An 18,386-nucleotide genomic window follows, 5' to 3' on the forward strand; every position below is an offset into this window, starting at 1 on the left:
CATAGTAGTGCCATTTGTAGGAATCTGGTTTTAATTACAACAAAGGGTAAAAATCAGGACATAGCAGTGGTTAAAACTTATCAAGCTGTAGATTGAGACTCCCTATTTTTGCTGATCTGAGAAAAAAATTAATGGGCATTTTCTGCTGAAGCAGAAAACACACTTTTTTTGCTCAGTGAAAATGTTTTGCTGCTTGTTTAGTGTTTTCTTCCAAGCATCAAAAAAAAAAAACCAAACCCAAAACCAAAAAAAGGGATGTGTCTTTAGTTATTCAGGGTGGTCTCAGATAAGGGAGTGTCATTTCTGCTGCTGAGGCAGCTGTTCTGTAGCTTTCTGTGCCTTTGAAACACAGCAAGACAGAATGGATATTTCCCCTTTAAATGACTTGGCACTTATGATTCAGGGTGAACTTTAACCACTGAGTCTGTTGACTGTGCTATGAACTCCATAATTATCTTTGTTGCAAAGGAGACTTTCGTTCAACTTTGGCATTCATGTATATTTTGATAATTATTTATGAGTGATAGGCAGTGTCACAGAAGTCTAGTATTTGAGATCCTCAGAAGAGAGAAAAAAAGGTCCAGTTCCCAGCACTGCCCATAATCTTTCCCAGAAATCTTAGCAAATCCCTTAGTTCAAAGGTGTTTTGGTGCCTGTATATCTTTACAAACACCTCTGAATATCTTTATAGATGAGATTAGAGCCCTTCCCTGTTTTACAGGGATACTGCAAAGATAAATACATTAAAGGTTTCAAAGCGCTCTGAAAACAGAGGTATTTAAATCAGTAATTTCCACTGAAGAAAACGATCTCTGAAAAGTGTTCCTCACGGAAACATCTTTCCTCTTACCTAGGATACATGAGCTCTGCTGACTGGTTTTCTGTTTAAATGACTGTGGTCTCTGCGGTCATACAAAGAGGCTCAGTGTCTGAAACTTTTCTCATAGCCCAGAAAGAAGGCTGCAGCTGTGGCTGTGCACCAAGTAACGCTGCAGAAGTCTCCCAGCTTGTGCAACTGATGTTGTGGTGGAACTATGATGGGTTAACCTTGGTTCACATCACCCTTCACCCTCCTACTACAACTGTTCTCTGGTTAGGACGAGTTGCAGCTCTCTGTCACTAAGTCTGATTCTTCTGAGTCCATGGATTGAAAGGCTTCAAAGTCCATGCTAGATGACAAAAATAGTGCCAGAAGTCATTAGAAGGAGCTGACAATATTTTATTATTAATAGTCTAGGGCATTTGCTGGGAAGACAAAGGAGGAGTTCCAACTAGTGATGAAACTGCACTGGGAGAGATATATAGTGATCATGCTCACAATATGTGTTCTTATTTGAAAAGGCTAAAATTGTTAAAACTGCAGTTCTGAGCTCTGCAGGCTGGGGGGGTCCTGCCTGACTACTTCTTACTGTGGCCAACGGGACTTTCAGTCCAGATGGATTATTCCCAGTTCTGGGAATTATTTTGTCATCATGCTCTTTTTTCCTCTGAAAATGTGGTGTCTCAACTTTTTTCATCATGTCTGAACATTTTTCCAAAACATCAATGATGTGGGAAAGATTATTCAACTGAGTTACTCATGGATAATTTCTTGGAAAACAAAGAGATTTCTGGCTGGCTGAAAGCTCAGAGGTTGGAGGCCTCCAAAGCCACAGCTGCAGCTGTGTGGGGTGTAGGGATTTCAGCTCTGGATTCAAAGACAGAGACACAATCTGCTCTACCTCTCCATAACTGGACAAGGATTTTCAGTATGGTAAGATGTGGAAATGATTCAGTTGTCTCAGATACTATGGCTGGAAGCACTGGAAGGATCCAGTCATGAGGTCTTGCTTATATATTTTCTCAGGTTTCTTGTCCCTGTCTTTAGTTTGGGACTAAGGACTCCATACTTCTTCAACCAGAGGGAGGGGAGTAGCAGAGGAGTTTAAGGACACAGAAGTGATTAAGGCATTGCATTACTACTGTCTTGCCACAACATGTCAGTATAATCTCATGTATGGTTCAGCCATACTGTTATCTTTAGAGTACTCTGATTTCCTTAGAAAACGTTGCCTTGGGATTTTGGATTTTGCTGTTGTTCTTTTCATCTCCTCCCCCCAGTCTGTGGAGATATAGCTGTGTTCACTGAATAGAAATATACATCTTCCCAGAAAATAAAACCAAACCTGTTTCAGGAACAAAAAAATCTACTCAAGCTCATTTGGTTCTCAGGTTTATTTATGCTTTTATTTGAACAAATGAGGGGACTGCAAACATTCATTTAAGCTTCAGTTCTGAAACACACTTTTCCAGGTACAGCTCATGCCAAGCTATGTAAGTTTAGCAAATAAAAGAAATTACGCCTATGACTGTGGTTTGATTTTTTTTTTCCTTGTTGTTTTGAAAATGGGATTGTGTTTACCAAGCAATTCTGATTTTTCTATGGCAGTGAAACACTCACATCAGATGTTTTTACACACACCATGACTAAGAACGCAGATGGCCTGTGTCATGGCGTGAAGTTAGCCATGGGATTGTGAAAGCCAGTTCAAATTTTGGCAGAGCCTATAGCAAGTGAAGAGTCTGACTCTACTTGTGCTCCACAGCCTCTCTGCAATAGCTGCAATAGCATCCCAGATTTACGGTCATCCACACCCATTATGTCTGGTGCCACTTGTGGGGTTACTTATGCAGCCCCCCTGAGTAATGGCAGCCAATGCAAGATGGACCAGAAAGAAGAGTGAGCCTCTCACTCTTTTCTCTTACTTGGCCATTAAGAAACTGTAAACAATGCTAGGACATTCTGTATTCTCCATATCCCAAGGGTACCTTAGGACTTACACTCACAGGAGTGGCTGACCTTCTCTCAGCGAGCCTGCCCGTTCTACTCTCCAGCTAACTGAAATGCTTTAAGGCAGGTAGTGACATAATCCGTAGATGGCCTTGATAAGAGCCTCTTAAAACACTTCTACTTAAGAAATGTTACTATTTATATAGTATAATACAAGCAGTTAGTTTCTGTATTCTGTTGTGCCTGCTTGCAGATTGCCCTGGGGATATGGATTTAATGACTTCCAGTCCCTTCTTTTTCCCACTGGTTGGTCATACTTGTGGTCACACTTCAGCTTGCTCAAGCCTTGAAATTCATTAGAAATACTGGCAGTGCCATTTGAACATTAAACAGATTATTTTAATAGTGGTTATTTATGAAGGTACACCCTATTCTGCACTATTTTGAAATGAAATGTAGAGTGGGAAGTTAATACTGTTGGTTAGGTGCAAGCCTCAGCAAGCTGCCCGGACCCTCGTGATTACATACATAGCAGAAGTTTCTTTTTGTTTTGTTTTGTGGGGTTTTTGTTTGTTTGTTTGGTTTGTTTTGTTTTGCTTTTGGTTTGGTTTGGTTTTGGTGGTGGTGGTGGTTGGGGGGGGTGGGAGGGGCGCATTGTTGTTTTTGTTTTTCTTTTCTAGCCAGGAAATCAGGTGTTGCAAGGTGTAATCTGTGAAACTTGCATGGAGTGAGCAGGAGCAAAGACCTTACAGCAGGGAAGAAGCCTGACCCAAGGTGTGGGAGATTCTTTGTTTTCATGTCAACATAATGCTGATAGGTCAGTCTCTGTTAGTGAAGTCACTGGGTGTCATTAATAAGAAGCAGAGGATGATCGGAGTAACCTCAACTTCTGACATGAGTGTCCCTCTTAGGACTGAAGGCCATGCAGGACAATGTCCTCTTTCTTACCTCCTGCCTCGGGTCATGGATGTACACTGTTTTCCAGGAAGGGTTACTGAACTATTCTACTTTCAGAGAAATAACAACTTCCTGAAAACATTCCCAAAGCTTACTGTTTGGAGTATGAACTCTGGCTGGATGTGTTATATAAAGACTGCCCAGAGCTGTCAAGGAAAATTTCCACTCCTGTCCTACTCCAGGAAATTTAGACATGGCATTGGAAATCTTACAGACTGGAAAATTAAGGACGTGGGTTTTTGGCCACAGAGAAAAGAAACTTGTTTTGTTTTCTCACTTGAAAAACATGATGTTATGGAAGATACTTTAACAAATATATTTTTCTTTCAGTAAAATTCCAAGTTTTCATTAGAAATACTTGTCAGGAAGTGTTTCAATCGATCCTATTCACATACAATGTGGGGGCATAGGGAAAATGAACTGAAGCTTCTCTGCTATTCAATTTGCCCTTCCCTGTTTGGCTTATTTCCCCACTTTAACTTGTAACATGACTAGCTATCATTGGACCTTGAGAGGTCATGTTTCTGGCCACAGCTTGCCAGGTCATGGTTTCACTAAGACAGGGCCTCATGTTGATGGCCTGGCTCTAAAATTCTACTTTTCCTACTTTATCGGGAAGTAGCAGCATGGTTTCTGCTCTAATGGTCAGTTGTGGTAAAATAAACTACAAAATGTTCCTTTAGATAGCTGCTGGTAATATGAGTTAGTGCTTTCAGCTGTCTTTAATACACAACAGATATAAAAATTAGGGAAAAAAACTTTCCCAACCTAAGCCATTTTGGTCAGCTTTACTCCAGTGCATCACAGGTACTGTTTGCACACACTAAAGGAGTGCACTGCTGCAGCAGCTCTTGCTTGCTTGTGGCTCTTTCCTTCTTTTCTTTGGGGGGTGGTAGCATGGCTTGCAGAGCAAGGAGGTGCATGCATGGAACGTGCAATAACAGCTCTCCCTGTTTCTCCCAGGTGGACTTCCTAGCCTTGGGGATGTCCTGCTCAGCATTTCCCATATTGCTTCTGCTTGATCCCAGCCTCTTCTGTGTCAAAACTTGAGGACTCAAAGTACATTACACTTTATGGCATTGTATCTCCTGTTATTTCTAGAAATCTGTCTTTTGGGGGCAAACACCATTAAGGGGCAACTTGGCAAGAGATGGTGGCCTTGTGCTCTCAGGGATGACATTATGATACATGTCATTGTGTGGCTGAAAGATTTTAACTTATTTAATCATTTTCTGTGCTTTTGACATTATTTTTAATGGTATTTATCAAAGTGGAGCAATACTTTAGCAGGTGAGAGAATCAGCTTCAAGAAGGTATTCAGAAGGAACATGCCATAAAGCAGTACCAAACTAGCATCTAATTCTATTTCTGCAGTCTCTTCACATGCACTCTTCAGAGTTCCATTCTTCATACTCCATTTGCCACGAGATCATTCAAATGTATAAGTCATAATTCAAATGCAAAGGGAAGGCCCTCCTCATTAGAAAGACTAAGGCACCCAAGGCTCTCTCTAACTCCAGTGTACCCACCAAGATTTTCTCATCTGTGTTCCATCCCCATAAAAAGATTTTATCTTCAAATTTATTAATGTAACCATATAAATCATATACACATGACTTCAGGGTCCAGTTTGTACTTTGTAACTATCCCACTAGTACATTACAGTAGCATTTCACTAACTGGGGTAGAGCTTCAGTCACCCAAACACAGACGTTTAGTGCACGCCTATGGGACATCTCCTCATGACTTCAGCTGCCAACTGTGGAGATGTAGGTCTCCTGAAGAACCTTTGCTGTATCTGCCAACCATGTGCAAATGTTCTGGAAACTCAGAGGTATATTAAATAGCACTGGGCACTTATGTTGAGGTGACTGAGTCCCACTGCATGTCTATGCCTGTTTCTTGAACAGCTGCAATGAGTAAGCCTTTCCAGTAACTGGTGCTGCTTCTTCCAGTGACAAATTTCTCTCTCCAGCTTTTGAAATCCTCTTGGTAATTGCTGTTTGCCCTCTAAAATCTCTAGTGAAATAGCCGAAATTGTCTCTCTGAGCAGAACACATAAATGTTGAGTCCTTACAGGCGTATCTTTTCCTTGGCTATGGGTACGTATAAAATAGTTTTGCTTTGTAAAATACAGCAGTCCTTTTCCAAGGCAGAACCTGTTTAGCGCCTGTGCCAGCAGTTATACTGTATTGCTGGCCAAATCACTTTTCTCCTATTTTATAAGCTTGTTGAAATACACATTTCTGCTCTGGTGCTGAAAGGCACTTTGCTTCCCAGCCCCTCTCTGTGCACACTTCGTTTTGTCTCCGTGTATTAGTCGCCCTGCTGCTCTGCAGCCTCTTTCTGATGCTTCAGAGCTTAAATCAGCTTTTTCCAGCTGTTTCTTACCCAGGTTTGTCTCTCTGATTCTCATTCTACTCAGGGCATGATTACTGACTCACAGACCCTCTGAAAAGGTTTAAGAGTGATTCAACAGAGACAACCTTATTGTTTTTCTTTTTACTGATATCTTTTAGGAGCTTTATTCTTCCCAATGTAAGAATTTATAGTGAGAATTTGGCCCAGAAATAAGAGCTTAGCCCAGTTCTATAACAATAATGTACTTGTCAGCTATTAAACCAACCCAGTGTCCCATAACAAACAATGCTTAAAAATATTCTTCTGTTGTTACAAAATGAAAAAAGAAGAGCTTATGACTGTTTTTTGGAAATTGGCATGATTTATATGATTTCTTAACCCACCCCCCGCCCAAAAAAACCCAAAAAAATAAGGCGCTGTGTCAGAATGACGTTGTTTGACACAAATTAATGACAGTTTTCCCATTACCCCTTTGTAGGTATAGCAATTATCACAATGGCTCTTCATTTTCATCCTCTTCCTGTGTTTAAAAGTAAGGACAATTCTGAAGAGTCTGGTCATCATAGAATCATAGAATAGTTTGGGTTGGAAGGGACCTTCAAAGGTCATCTAGCCCAAGCCCTGCAATGATCAGGGACATCTTCAACTAGATCAGGTTGCTCAGAGCCCCGTCCAGCCCGGCCTGGAATGTTTTCAGGGATGGGGCATCTACCAATTCTCTAGGCAACCTGTTCCGGTACTTTACCACACCTGTAAAAAAATTCTGCTTTATGTCTAGCCTGAATCCCTCATCTTCTAGTTTAAAACCATTACCCCTTGTTCTGTTATAACACACCCTGCTAAAAAGTCTGTCTTTCTTATAGGTCTCTTTAAAGTACTGATAGGCTGCAATAAGGTCTCCCTGGAGCTTTCTCTTCTCTGGGCTGAAAAACCCCAATTGTCTCAGGAATTCCCTTTTTGAACTTTCCTTGTAAGCATCAGGGATCAAGCTTTCCATTTTTCCCCATCCAAAGCCAAAATTCTGGCAGCAATGACTGGTTGAGCTTGGCCTACAGTGGACTCAAAACACAGGAGTTGCAATAAAACAGCCAATGATTTCATCAGTCATGGAATTAAATTTTCAAGGTGTTGTTTTCTTTTTTTCCTTTGAAGCACTTTGTAAAAGATTCTGAAAACAAGTTATGAAGGAGACTGTAACTTTCCCTATGATGAACACCAGTGCAACTTCTTTCCCTCTGCTTTTCTGCAGAAGTACTCTTGCTCTATGTCTTGTATCCTTCGTGGCAAACTAGACCTCAGGAATCTGGGGGTTTATTTTCTCCTTTCTTCTTTTTTTATTATCAGACAGATTTTACAGATTAGTATCTTTGTTCATCGTAGCAAATGTTGAAAATATAGAAAATTCACAGAAACACTCACCTGTAACTTGGAATACTTGATAATGTCTAGTAGATCTGTGGCAAAAACCTATGCCATTTCACAACAGGACCCCACCCCTGGGCCACGAGAGCAGTTCTTAGCTGAGATCAAGTCATACAAATAAATAAACCTCAAGTCCATCTCTGATTAGAGCAGATATATGGGAGGTATGAACAGGACTGGCCAGATGCTAGACCATATGATAAACACTGAGGATCATGGCATCATATAAAACTGGGCATTTATATGGTACAGCTGGTTATGCATAATCTTCTCCTAATTTATAAGGCTGGAGCATCTGGTTCATTGCTGTTGTTCTATCAGCTTTTCCGGAGTCCCATTCTTGAATTTCTCGTAGCTGGCTACTGCTCTTGTGAGTGCTGGTGGAATGGGAAGTGTAAGCCATTTATAGTGGGAGACAAGATCTTACTCCATCCAACAGACAACATAATATTCAGCCATGATCATGAAAGAAAGAAGGGTAGACCCTTGTGGGATGGGCTCTACTTCACACGAAGATCAATAGCTGCAGACTTCTAAAGATATGATGTTTATTCCTCATTGGCAGGACACTCAGCTTCAACAAAGGGACTTGGCCAGATGAGGCCATTGCGACAGGCTGTGCCCATGACTGCAGACATCCCCTGGTAACACCACATGCAAGGCCTCACAGAGTTAGTTGCACAAGTCCTGCTTTTGCCACACTGCTTAATCGTCCCCACCCTATGCCATAGTCCTAGAAGCCATAATTTATTTCTCTCTTTCCTGAAAGAGAAGCTGGCATTTGACACATGGTTAGAAAGTGCTCTGTAGCTAAAACACCAAGAGAAGGGTGTTTTCAGCTGGGCCTTGCAAACCTATGGTCAGAAGTCAAGCTGACAATGTAAAGGTGTCCTGCACTGAGTGGTGTGCCTGTGCGCTGACCACCATGGAGCCATGTGTCACCCCAGGTAGCTCTGGAGAGGTGGACCCACAGCAGATTGCCTCTTGGTGTCCTCAGGTGAAGCCAGAAGGAAAGTGAGCCACAGCTCACTTTTCCAGGTATTTCCAAACTGTAAGAAAGCCCCAGCTGTAGTTTAGAGCCTGGGAGAGCTCTTCTTTTGTTACCCCCTCATGGAGATATAAACAGCAATGCAGCATGCAAGCTAAGGCACCAACGAAGTTGTATTTAAAAACTACGTTATCAACACTGTCTAGAAGCTGTGGGTGCAGATCACCCAACTGGTATGTGCTCCTGCAAAGTACTTCTCCCTGCAGGAGCCCCATCCTGCAAGCCCAGTGAAGCATGTTTTGGGAACATGCCACTACAGCTAATTGCAGGGAAAAAATACAGCAACAGTCATTTTACCAAACCCTTTCCAAGTAAAATTACATGTCAGAGCAGAGCTGAAAGGAAGTTTGTATTTCAAACTGAAAGAGAAAATTGGTTTCTGCAGAACATCACGGGGTTGGCAATAATAAATCCTGGTACCATCAGAATAGAAGTGGATTGTTCCTGCAACACTTGCATGACTTTCTGTAAACCTGCATTATTGCTAAGGAGGTGAAATCTGGCTAGCAAGCATAACAGCGCAAGATTTCTCCAGACCTTTTATTGGTTTTCCCAGTATAAGTGCTGCACATTTTGTATAGTTTCATCAAATAGAAAAACTTTCAGGTTTCTGATGTTTCCATAGATTCATAGCATGGCAGCTACTATATTTCCAGCCAGGCCTGAATGCTTCCAGCACACCTATAGATCTACCACTGTTATTTTTTTATTTTTTTAAATTTCTTCTTTAAGATTTAGAGCCCTAAATAGTTTCAGCCTCTGCGTCTAACATAGGTGCAGTATCCAGCATTGCCAGAGTCTCTTCCCAGACTAGGGTTAGTAGATGTTACGTTAATAAAACTTTATCTTTGTGTAACAATGGCAATATGAGTCATCCTAAGGAAAGAAGTGAATTTGAGAAAGAACTTGAATTACTGCAGATACTGTTTTCAGGCTGTGACAGCCCATAAGTGGATGAAGTCACCAATGTTGAAATATAAGACAGGCTATTTTGTAATAGTTTGCCTGGATGGTTTTAATGTGGCTCTGCCCAGTGCAAGAGTGGTGCCAGGACAATTCTGGACCTGAGACTTGTCATGGTGCTGGGTACTATACAGAGATTTAATAAGTCCCATTTCCCAAAGAAACTTACCTAAATTAAGAAACTGAGTTATGTGGGCAGGGTAAAATAATTGGAAAAAATGTAAGAGCAAAAAGGGAAGCATGGTGAAAGGAACCTGGCTTTGTGGGCTAGATACATGGATGCAGTTATATGCCGGCAAATCTAGTCATTCAAATATATCACATTAGAATCAGATAGTGGAAATATTTAATATGTAATGCTTTTTTTCATTTTGGTGAACATGAAAGTGACCAGCATTCACTTACTTAAGCACAATCTTCTCCCAAATGTCCTGGTGCAGCTCTCAGGAGAGCTACCTCCACATAAGGTGTTAGCAACAGACCATGAAAATTCATGGTCTTGATGGTTTCAGTGTAGCTTAAGTGAACTCAAGGTCTGTTACTTAAAGTGAACTGATCCACCCTTGTGTATGTGAATTAAGGGAAAAGTGATAGTGATTATGTACTAGGGAAGCTCCTTTTTCCCCAGCCTTGCTTTGCCATCTTGTGTCTGTCCCACTCTTACCTCCTCTCATTTAATTTGCAATAGTAGAATGTAGTTAAGTATTAAGATTCTCATTAGCTACAGACCTTGCAAATGTGAAAAAGCCACTTCATCTCTCCATTCTGGGGTAACTTAGTGGATAATTACCCAGACCTTGCCCAGGAAATCTTCTCATTTATGAGATGAAGACTTGTAGGAATAAAATCATTTAGGGCTACAAAGATGATTAGGGGTCTGGAGTATCTTTCTTATGAAGAGAGACTGGGACAGCTGGGTCTGTTCAGCCTGGAGAAGACTGAGAGGGGATCTCATCAATGCTTATAAATATCTAAAGGGTGGGTGTCAAGAGGATGGGACCAGACTCCTTTCAATGGTGCCTAATGATAGGATCAGGGGCAATGGGCACAGATGGAAGTAAAGGAGGTTTCATCTAAACATGAGGAGAAACTTCTTTACTTTGAGGGTGCCAGAGCACTGGAACAGGCTGCCCAGAGAGGCTGTGGAGTCTCCTTCTCTGGAGACATTCAAAACCCACCTGGACACATTCCTGTGTGATCTGCTCTGGTGAACCTGCTTTAGCAGGTGGGTTGGACTAGATGATCTCTAGAGGTCACTTCCAACCTGAACTATTCTGTGATTAGAAATCACAGGTGATGGTCACCATCCATTCATCATTTACTGTGAAAGAGTTGAAATAGAGGTGTTTTCCATTTAAAAATCTGTTATTGACTGAGAGTGAGCACCTTTTCTGTTTTAGTTTAAATGAGCTCTGCCTAATCATAGACTATTCTTATTTTAAAGAAAGGATGCTTTTTTTGTCTTCTCTTGCAACTTTTGTTGTAGAAGAAATAAATAATCCAAAACTTCTATTTTATAAATTTAATTTCAAGGCTTAAAATAAAAAAAGCCCTGGAAACAATCTTAAGGATATTTTCACAAGTGTTTTTTGCCTTCTTTTTATTACAGTACATGACTATTTCCTTTCTAAATGCAAATATATACCATTTTAAATTGTAATATAGGTCATACAAAGTTTCCTTGGCCCTTGTGTGACATAAAATGTTTATGATGAATCAAATCATTGAATGCAGCAAAGGTTAATTTAGAAAGTATCCAAGTATGTATTCCAGACATAGACCACAGATGATGATTTACAGCTGGATCTCTGATGGGAGGCACCTTCTGCCATTATTCCTATAACTGGGAAGAGAAAGAGAATGGCCACTGGAGTGTGCATTTAAGCTGGATGGTATTCAATTTAATTGCAAATGCAACACATGCGATTTGCACGCATCTGTCCTGTACCTCTGCAGGTTGTTCAGCAGTCCAGCTCTAACCAGAACTTCCAGCCTTTCACAGTACTGGGAAAGTAAGCAAAACTGCAGGAAAATCACCTAGAAACCAACTCCCTCTTTAGCCTAAAGCCACTGATCACGTCTCAAGAGAGACCAATGTTATACATCATATTATGGAGTAGAAGAAATAAAATCTTTTCTAGTAAATGGACCAAATTGAGAACAGAAGCACAGGTTCAAACTTTTATGCTTTTCCAGTTTTTCCCTCTTATCCCTAGAAAGGACACAAATCTGAGCTTGCTAAAGCAAATGACACTGAATTCAACTTTGGCTTAGGTCTTAATACACTCTGTGCCTTGGCACCTGCAAGGCAAGATTGATAATAATTCTCTCTGCTGGGCATATGATATGTGAAGATAGTCTAGTAATTGATGTAAGTAAACAGATTTTTCAGACCGGCTAATTGAGCTAACTCTTGCATTTTGGCTCATGGAAACTCATGAAATTTGATAACTGATTTATTTTTAAACACATTACACCTGAAGAATGGCCATGAAAAGAGGACAGGCTCATTTGAATTAAATACATCAGATAAATCCCTGAAACAGAATTGCAGAGCTTGCAGCATATTTGCATATTAATAAAGTTGGAGGTCATTCATTTTCCTAGATAATTATTACTTGATAGCAATAAAAAACAATGAAAGCAATACTAGGTATTACCGCTTAAAGAAAAGGAAGAGGGAGGCATCTCTGAGCACAGCGGCAGCATGAAAATAATTACGCATGCCATTCCTATAATCTCCTTAGCCCTACCATTCTTACCTGGTGTGAAGTTAGCTGAGATGGGTGTAAGAACTCTAGGTGATGTTGTCATATGGGATGGCAGTTTTCACGCCTACACCTGTTTTTTCTCCTTTTGGAGAGTATCTGCCTTTGGTGAAGTGATAGCTCTTGACTTCCAGAGTCATCTCCAGTTTCAGCTGGTAACTTACCTGTTGCAGAGGTGCCATCACTGTCAGTGCAGCACGGTGCATTGCCTGCTGCTGTAGGCACTGCTGCGGTCCAGCATCGGCACGTATGTTTTAGCCACGATGCAGTAGCTGACTCCAGGCCTCAAGTCTTCTATTTTAATAATCTTGTTTTTTCCTTCATACACCAGGACTCTGTGTTGCTTTTGGTGGAGCAGAGTGAAAACAGCCAGTCAGGCACATTGCCCTAGCAAGCATGTCTGTGACTGAAGTTTGGTAAGAACAGAGGCTGCAGAGCAGCATGTGGACTTGCACAAAGTCAACAACATCAATAGTTAATACTTTTAAAAAATTCCCTTCAAAATTCCCCTTTTGTCCCCTTTTTTCTTTTATTCATGGCTTAGAGTATGAAATACTAAGTTGATGGGAAAGAATAAAGGGAGGAATTACAACTCAATTCAAATTCAATTCCTGAAAAACAAGTCTACCTTGTTTTCAAATGCGTATGCAGTCTTTTGTATTCCCACAATCCCAGAAGACAATTTCAACTGTAAAAGAAGAATGGTGTGCCCATACTTTCCTGGCTTTTCAATGGTAAAGGGTATTATATTTGAATATGCATTTACCTCGTCTAGCAAGTTGTTTATTATGAAGACTTGATATAGCAGATCGTAATAATTTGTCATTGGTATCTTGCTGCCTCTCTTCCTTTTGTAAGGAGACCGTGGAGCCTGGAGTTTTAGGGTTATGGACTTGTTGCTATGAATCACAGTTACTGTCGGAGGTCCTATCATAGCTAAGGAAAAAAAACAAAGCTATGAACACAATTGTAGTTTGTTAATGTTTCACAGAATACAATTACAATCCATTAAACAATTTAATGTTCTTCTTCCCACAATATATTATGCTGTATTTACTATTAAAGTGCCACTTTGTAAATCCTTACTTCTTAGTACTTATTTCTTGGGACATTTTGGGGGTGATGTTTCCTGTGTTTGTAAATCTATCTTTGAGCCTAACTTTGTGAAATCTCTCTGAGTTGCATGTTGCTGACTGCAGCCAGGTCAAACAAATGCCTTGGATTTTTTCCCTGACTTTTTTTTTTCCATATTCGCATGCCTGGATTGCACAAAACAGCTATCTGAACCATTTTGCTTATGCCAAAGATGCAACTTCAATAATTACTTTCAAATTTTTTGCAATCTGCTTGGTTAAACACACCTAAGGGTTCAAGCTAGTGCCTAGATACTTGTGTGTGCGGTCTCCAAGACATGGGGAGCCAGGACAGCAGCTGCCCTGTGTGTCTCTCCAGGAAGAGGAGGTGGCACAGGGTGAGATGGGCTGCTGCTGCTGCAAGGTGCTGCTTTATGTCAAAGCTTGTGGTTTCATTTATTCAGGAGGCTCAATGTAGTTTGCACTGCAAGACTGTGAAGTGACCTTCATTCACGTTCACAATTCAACTTTGCATTGGCTAGTGAGGGAAAACTGGTTAATTCATGGGGAACTTACTGGTAGGTACACTGTTCAGAACTTATGTTGGTGTTTTGACAGTCTTCTGATTTCTAACATACTATGGCACCATAATGAGTGTACTAGCTAACAGCTTGGCTCATGTCCTTTCTAAATACACTGCAGTCAGGAAAACACATAAATGTGAGAAGAATGGCGGCCACACAGCTCTCAGTTCTTGTCTCCCTTTTCTCCTCAAGCAAAGAACTTCTCCTTCTTTTCCATCTTGTGCCCTTCCAGCAGCTCCAAAACCAACTGAAAATAATTTCTATAGTTCCATGCCTCTAGGAAGGAGTTGCATTAGAGGGAGACACACATTTCTAATCCCCTAAGTATGGATAAGTGGCTACTTATCCACAATAGGTTGGCTTCCAAGTGTGAGGAACATGATTTTATTTCAACCCTTCACCTGAGAGCTATTGACTCGCAATTTCTTCTGCAGCTTTGTAGCTGGAAAAGGATTACTCATATTTGCAAACTGTAAGCAGAAATGATACATTCCATGCCACAGAAATTCCAGTTCCTTTCTCAGAGGGACCCATATGTTTGCACTTACTTTCTCGCCAGGGAGTGAATCTGCAGCTGAGGCTCCAGTCAGAATAGACGCCAGCTGATGCGGCTTTCACTCTGCCGTAATAAGGCTCTTGGATATCAGAGGTCTCATTTGTCAGGTCACAGACATGGTTTTGAATCCCCCAGCAGTCATCTTTGTTTTGCCATGTGCTCTGCCCATACCTATGGAGAAAGAGAAGGACGGATGTAAGCTTCAGATGTCGCCAACTGGGTTCATACTGATCTTTAATTATCTGTTTTAACTTGGTGGTACTGGCAAGCATTCTGCCATGGAAATGAACTCTCTTCTTCAATCTAATGGCAGGGAAGACTGATTGCATGGCTGTTTAGGAACTACAGGTTTGTGTCTTTTCTGAAAGAAACCTAAAGTGGAGATGCAGGTCACCAGCCCTGTAGGAAACTGCTGCACACTTGCCTCTCAGGAGAGGCGGGTGAGCTTTGGCGTAGCTGGTGTGTTCAATGATGAACAGAATGCTGTTTTGCACTGACTCAAAGGTGATTTCAGGTGCTCAACAGGCATGCCAGGAATGGGAGCATAACTCCTCTGAGGACCAGCCCCTAGTGCTGCCTCAAGTTTGCTGTGCAAGCACTGCTGTGGGCAAGGTGGGCCACCAAAATACCCTAAATGCACTATTGCAGAGACACCTGGCCTAGTTAGACCTGCTTCAGGCAGAGGGTTGGACCTGGTGACCTCCACAAGTCCCTTGCAAACAACATTTTTCTGCAACTCTATGGTGCAATGAGGGTGCAGAGCGTGCTGCTGGAGGTGGTTGTTCCCCTCCAGTCTTGGGCTGTTCAGCTGCCCCTTTTGGGCTGTTGATAACTGCAGCAACAACTGAGACGTGGCAGCTGAGCAGGGCGTGGCTGTTCCCCACATGTGGGGAGATACATCTCTTGTCACCTGAGAAATTCCTTTGATATTCCAAGCAGAGCCAGGCGCCAGCCCCATGGGAGGCTGGGGTTCCCCCAGTACTTACACTTTATACTGCACAAAGTAGACTGTGTCTCCTGCCACTCTGGCTCTCCCAGGCTGCCAATGCAGAGTGCTGTTGAAGTTTAATGAATGAAACTCTACCTTCTGCGGCTTAATCGAATCTTGCAGGTCTTGATTTTCCAAAACTAAAATCACTGCAAGTAATAAGGACCAATAACTTAATGAGTTTGTCACAGACACGCTCCTTCACATTTAAACATGGGGTTATTGCTACATCTCATTAGGCTTCATGACCAGAAGACTTCAGGGAATTGAATCTCCTGTACCTCATGTTCAAAACTTTCCAAGTCAGGGTGATGAGATCCAGCAGTTACAGAACAGACACACTTAATAATATGAAAGGAACATTTTTATGTGTAGGTTGTTTTGGTTTTGTTTTTGTTTGGTTGTTTGGTTGATTTGGTGGTTGTTTTGTTTTTAATTTTTCCTTAGTGAGTTTACTGCTCTGAAAAGTTCCTGATGAACATCCCAGGAAACAAACTCTTTGGATCTGTTCACAGAGTCTGCAGAAAGCAGACACATCAATAATCAAAGCTGAGTGCTCTTTCCTCCACATCTCAACTTTAACCTGCAGGGATCATAGCTATTTTAATAATTGCCACAGTCACGTTTATCAGCTCTTGCCTAATAAAAAATAACCTGAGATTCACTGCTTTTCCAATCTGAACTTCTGGAAAAGCTGCCTGACAATTTTCAAGACAGTCTGTTTTCAAAGTGTGATGGTTACAGGAGCACAGAATCAGTGAACAGCCTCTCTGAAGCATCCGAATCCTAGCATTTTTTCTGGGTTTTGTGACCCAGATGACTGTCTATTACTGCAGATTTATCCCTGGCATACCACAGAATCAGTTAAGACTTGTTCTAATTGAACTGAAAATGGTGATGCAGCTATGAATAAATTAAATGAGCCACATACTTGAAAGGCAAAATAACAGACTAATTTGGAAATGACAGGACTTTTGAAACCCACCAAAAGATTCAGAGATTTGACTCATTCAGAGATTCAATAACAGACCCAGCACCCCCCTTGTCACATAAGAAAAGAGCAGAAAGCCTTTACTTACTAGTTATCTCATCCTGAAGCAGGTGCATCAGTAAGCAGAGGGAAGAAAGCCTGATCCCCTTCATGCTTAGGAGAGCAGCTCCATGACTGAAGAGCATCTCTCTTCCTCTTGGGCATGTCTTATGAGGAAGTAATTATTAAACACTCTAGAGTTCCCCTTATTTCCCGTGGTTTCCAAAATCCCCCGATTTGGCTTTGGTTTACTTTAGCTGGAAAACATATGAGTTGCTCCAAATTAAACATAAGCAAATATTCTTACTTGGCAGCTGGTGGTCACTCTGGAGTTTGGAACTAATTATGAAGCAAACCAGCATGAAAACAGTCCTTTTTTTTTTTTTTTGGCACTAATTCCCACATGATGTCTGGCAATTTTGCTTTAATACCATGAATTTGTCACAGAAGCTTGCTTGCTTGCCATGCTATTTTTTGTTTGTTTGTTTATTTGTTTTCCCAACTTGCTAGTCACTCAGCACTGAAGAGCATAAATTTTGCAGTAAACAAGTAAGAAACCTACCGATGGGATGTCATCTGATTTGGTCGCCTTTCTTCCTGTTGAACGCAAGCGGATGGAGTTTGCAGGCCTATTTGTGGCAGAACGTCACCTGGGCATTTACCATGGGAGGAACGAGGGGCTGTGGGATCACTGCCAGTCCCACTGTGGGGCACCGTTTCCACATCACGCCGGCTGCTGGAGAGATGCTGGGGCAGCCACAGTGCTGCCAAACCCTGGGCAGGGAACGGGGAGGACAGCCCAGCCTATGGGACCAAAGTGCCGCTCTATGTTGGACTTTCAGACTGCCAGGAGTCATATGTCCCAGCTGGTGCGGGTGTGTCGTGACGCTGCCTGCACAAATATTGGCATTTGTTGCAGCTGTCCTCCAAATCTGCCTTTCCTGTATGGGCATCCCTGAGAGACTGACCTCAGGGCTGGGGATGCCGGGGGCTCCCTGGTGAAACTGTTTGTAAACACTTCAATGCCACATGTGCACCTGCCCAGTGGGAGTCGGGTTTTGTGCTCTTGGGGTGCGTGGAAAGCTCAGTCAAGTCAGCTTCTGGCAGCAAATGTGGTGCTTGCTCACCCTCTTTTCCAGCCTTGCCCCTCACTCTTCCCTTCCCAAAAGATCCCCAGCACTGATGTCCACACGTGCTTTACCGCTCGCATACCAGAGTACCTGAGCAAAAGCCTGGATGCCTACTCCTTTCACCAGCTCTCCTTGACAAGCAAGAACAGACAACCCCAATTTGGTATGCCCTAGCACAGCCCTGTGTCACGTCATCCACCAAAGAAATAATTTGTGTGAAGACTACCTCTCTGGAAAAACAAGATTTTGCCCAATAATCATCTTTATTTTGGGAAAAGTTGGGAAAAAAACACATACCAGGTCAAAAAAATGCAAGTTATGGCTCAAATTAAAGTATTGTTTTATTTAAAGGCATTTTGTTAGCAAACTGGACAACTTCCAGTCAAGAAGCTAGCCTCAGTTGGATTCATGGGCACAGACTCTCAGTTCAGCCAGTCACCTCTACCTCATTGTCCAAGAACTGAATCTGCAACAGCTGTATTAAAACTCTAGATGTATAGCTTTAAATAATTAACTAGTTCACCCAATTAAGGGAATTAAAGAACTGAAAAGGAATGCAGAAAAGAAACAACAACTACCAACAAAAACAACAACAACAAAAGGAGGTAGAACGCAGAAAGGCCATTCTGCCACTACTATCTTGGAATTTTTAATCTATCCATTTCCCAAACGCATTCTCAAAATCCAATGACCTTTAGGTAGTTCCCCACACCAAATGCAATTAGTATTTCATCAT

The 18,386-nt window shown here is 41.7% G+C and overlaps 1 protein-coding gene across 1 annotated transcript; it reads right to left on the minus strand.

Annotated features, from left to right (window-relative positions):
* Positions 1–201: 201 nt before the first annotated feature.
* Positions 202–17,054, minus strand: IL22RA2 (interleukin 22 receptor subunit alpha 2). Its single transcript, XM_005509414.3, is given in 7 exon segments — positions 202–11,364; positions 12,454–12,632; positions 13,056–13,225; positions 14,495–14,673; positions 15,489–15,639; positions 16,570–16,645; positions 16,647–17,054. Coding segments are annotated over 6 exon segments (771 nt in total). The 5' UTR covers positions 16,686–17,054; the 3' UTR covers positions 202–11,364; positions 12,454–12,476.
* Positions 17,055–18,386: the final 1,332 nt, after the last annotated feature.

This window comes from Columba livia, chromosome 3 (assembly GCF_036013475.1).
Source record: "Columba livia isolate bColLiv1 breed racing homer chromosome 3, bColLiv1.pat.W.v2, whole genome shotgun sequence".
Classification (NCBI taxonomy): Eukaryota; Metazoa; Chordata; class Aves; order Columbiformes; family Columbidae; genus Columba; species Columba livia.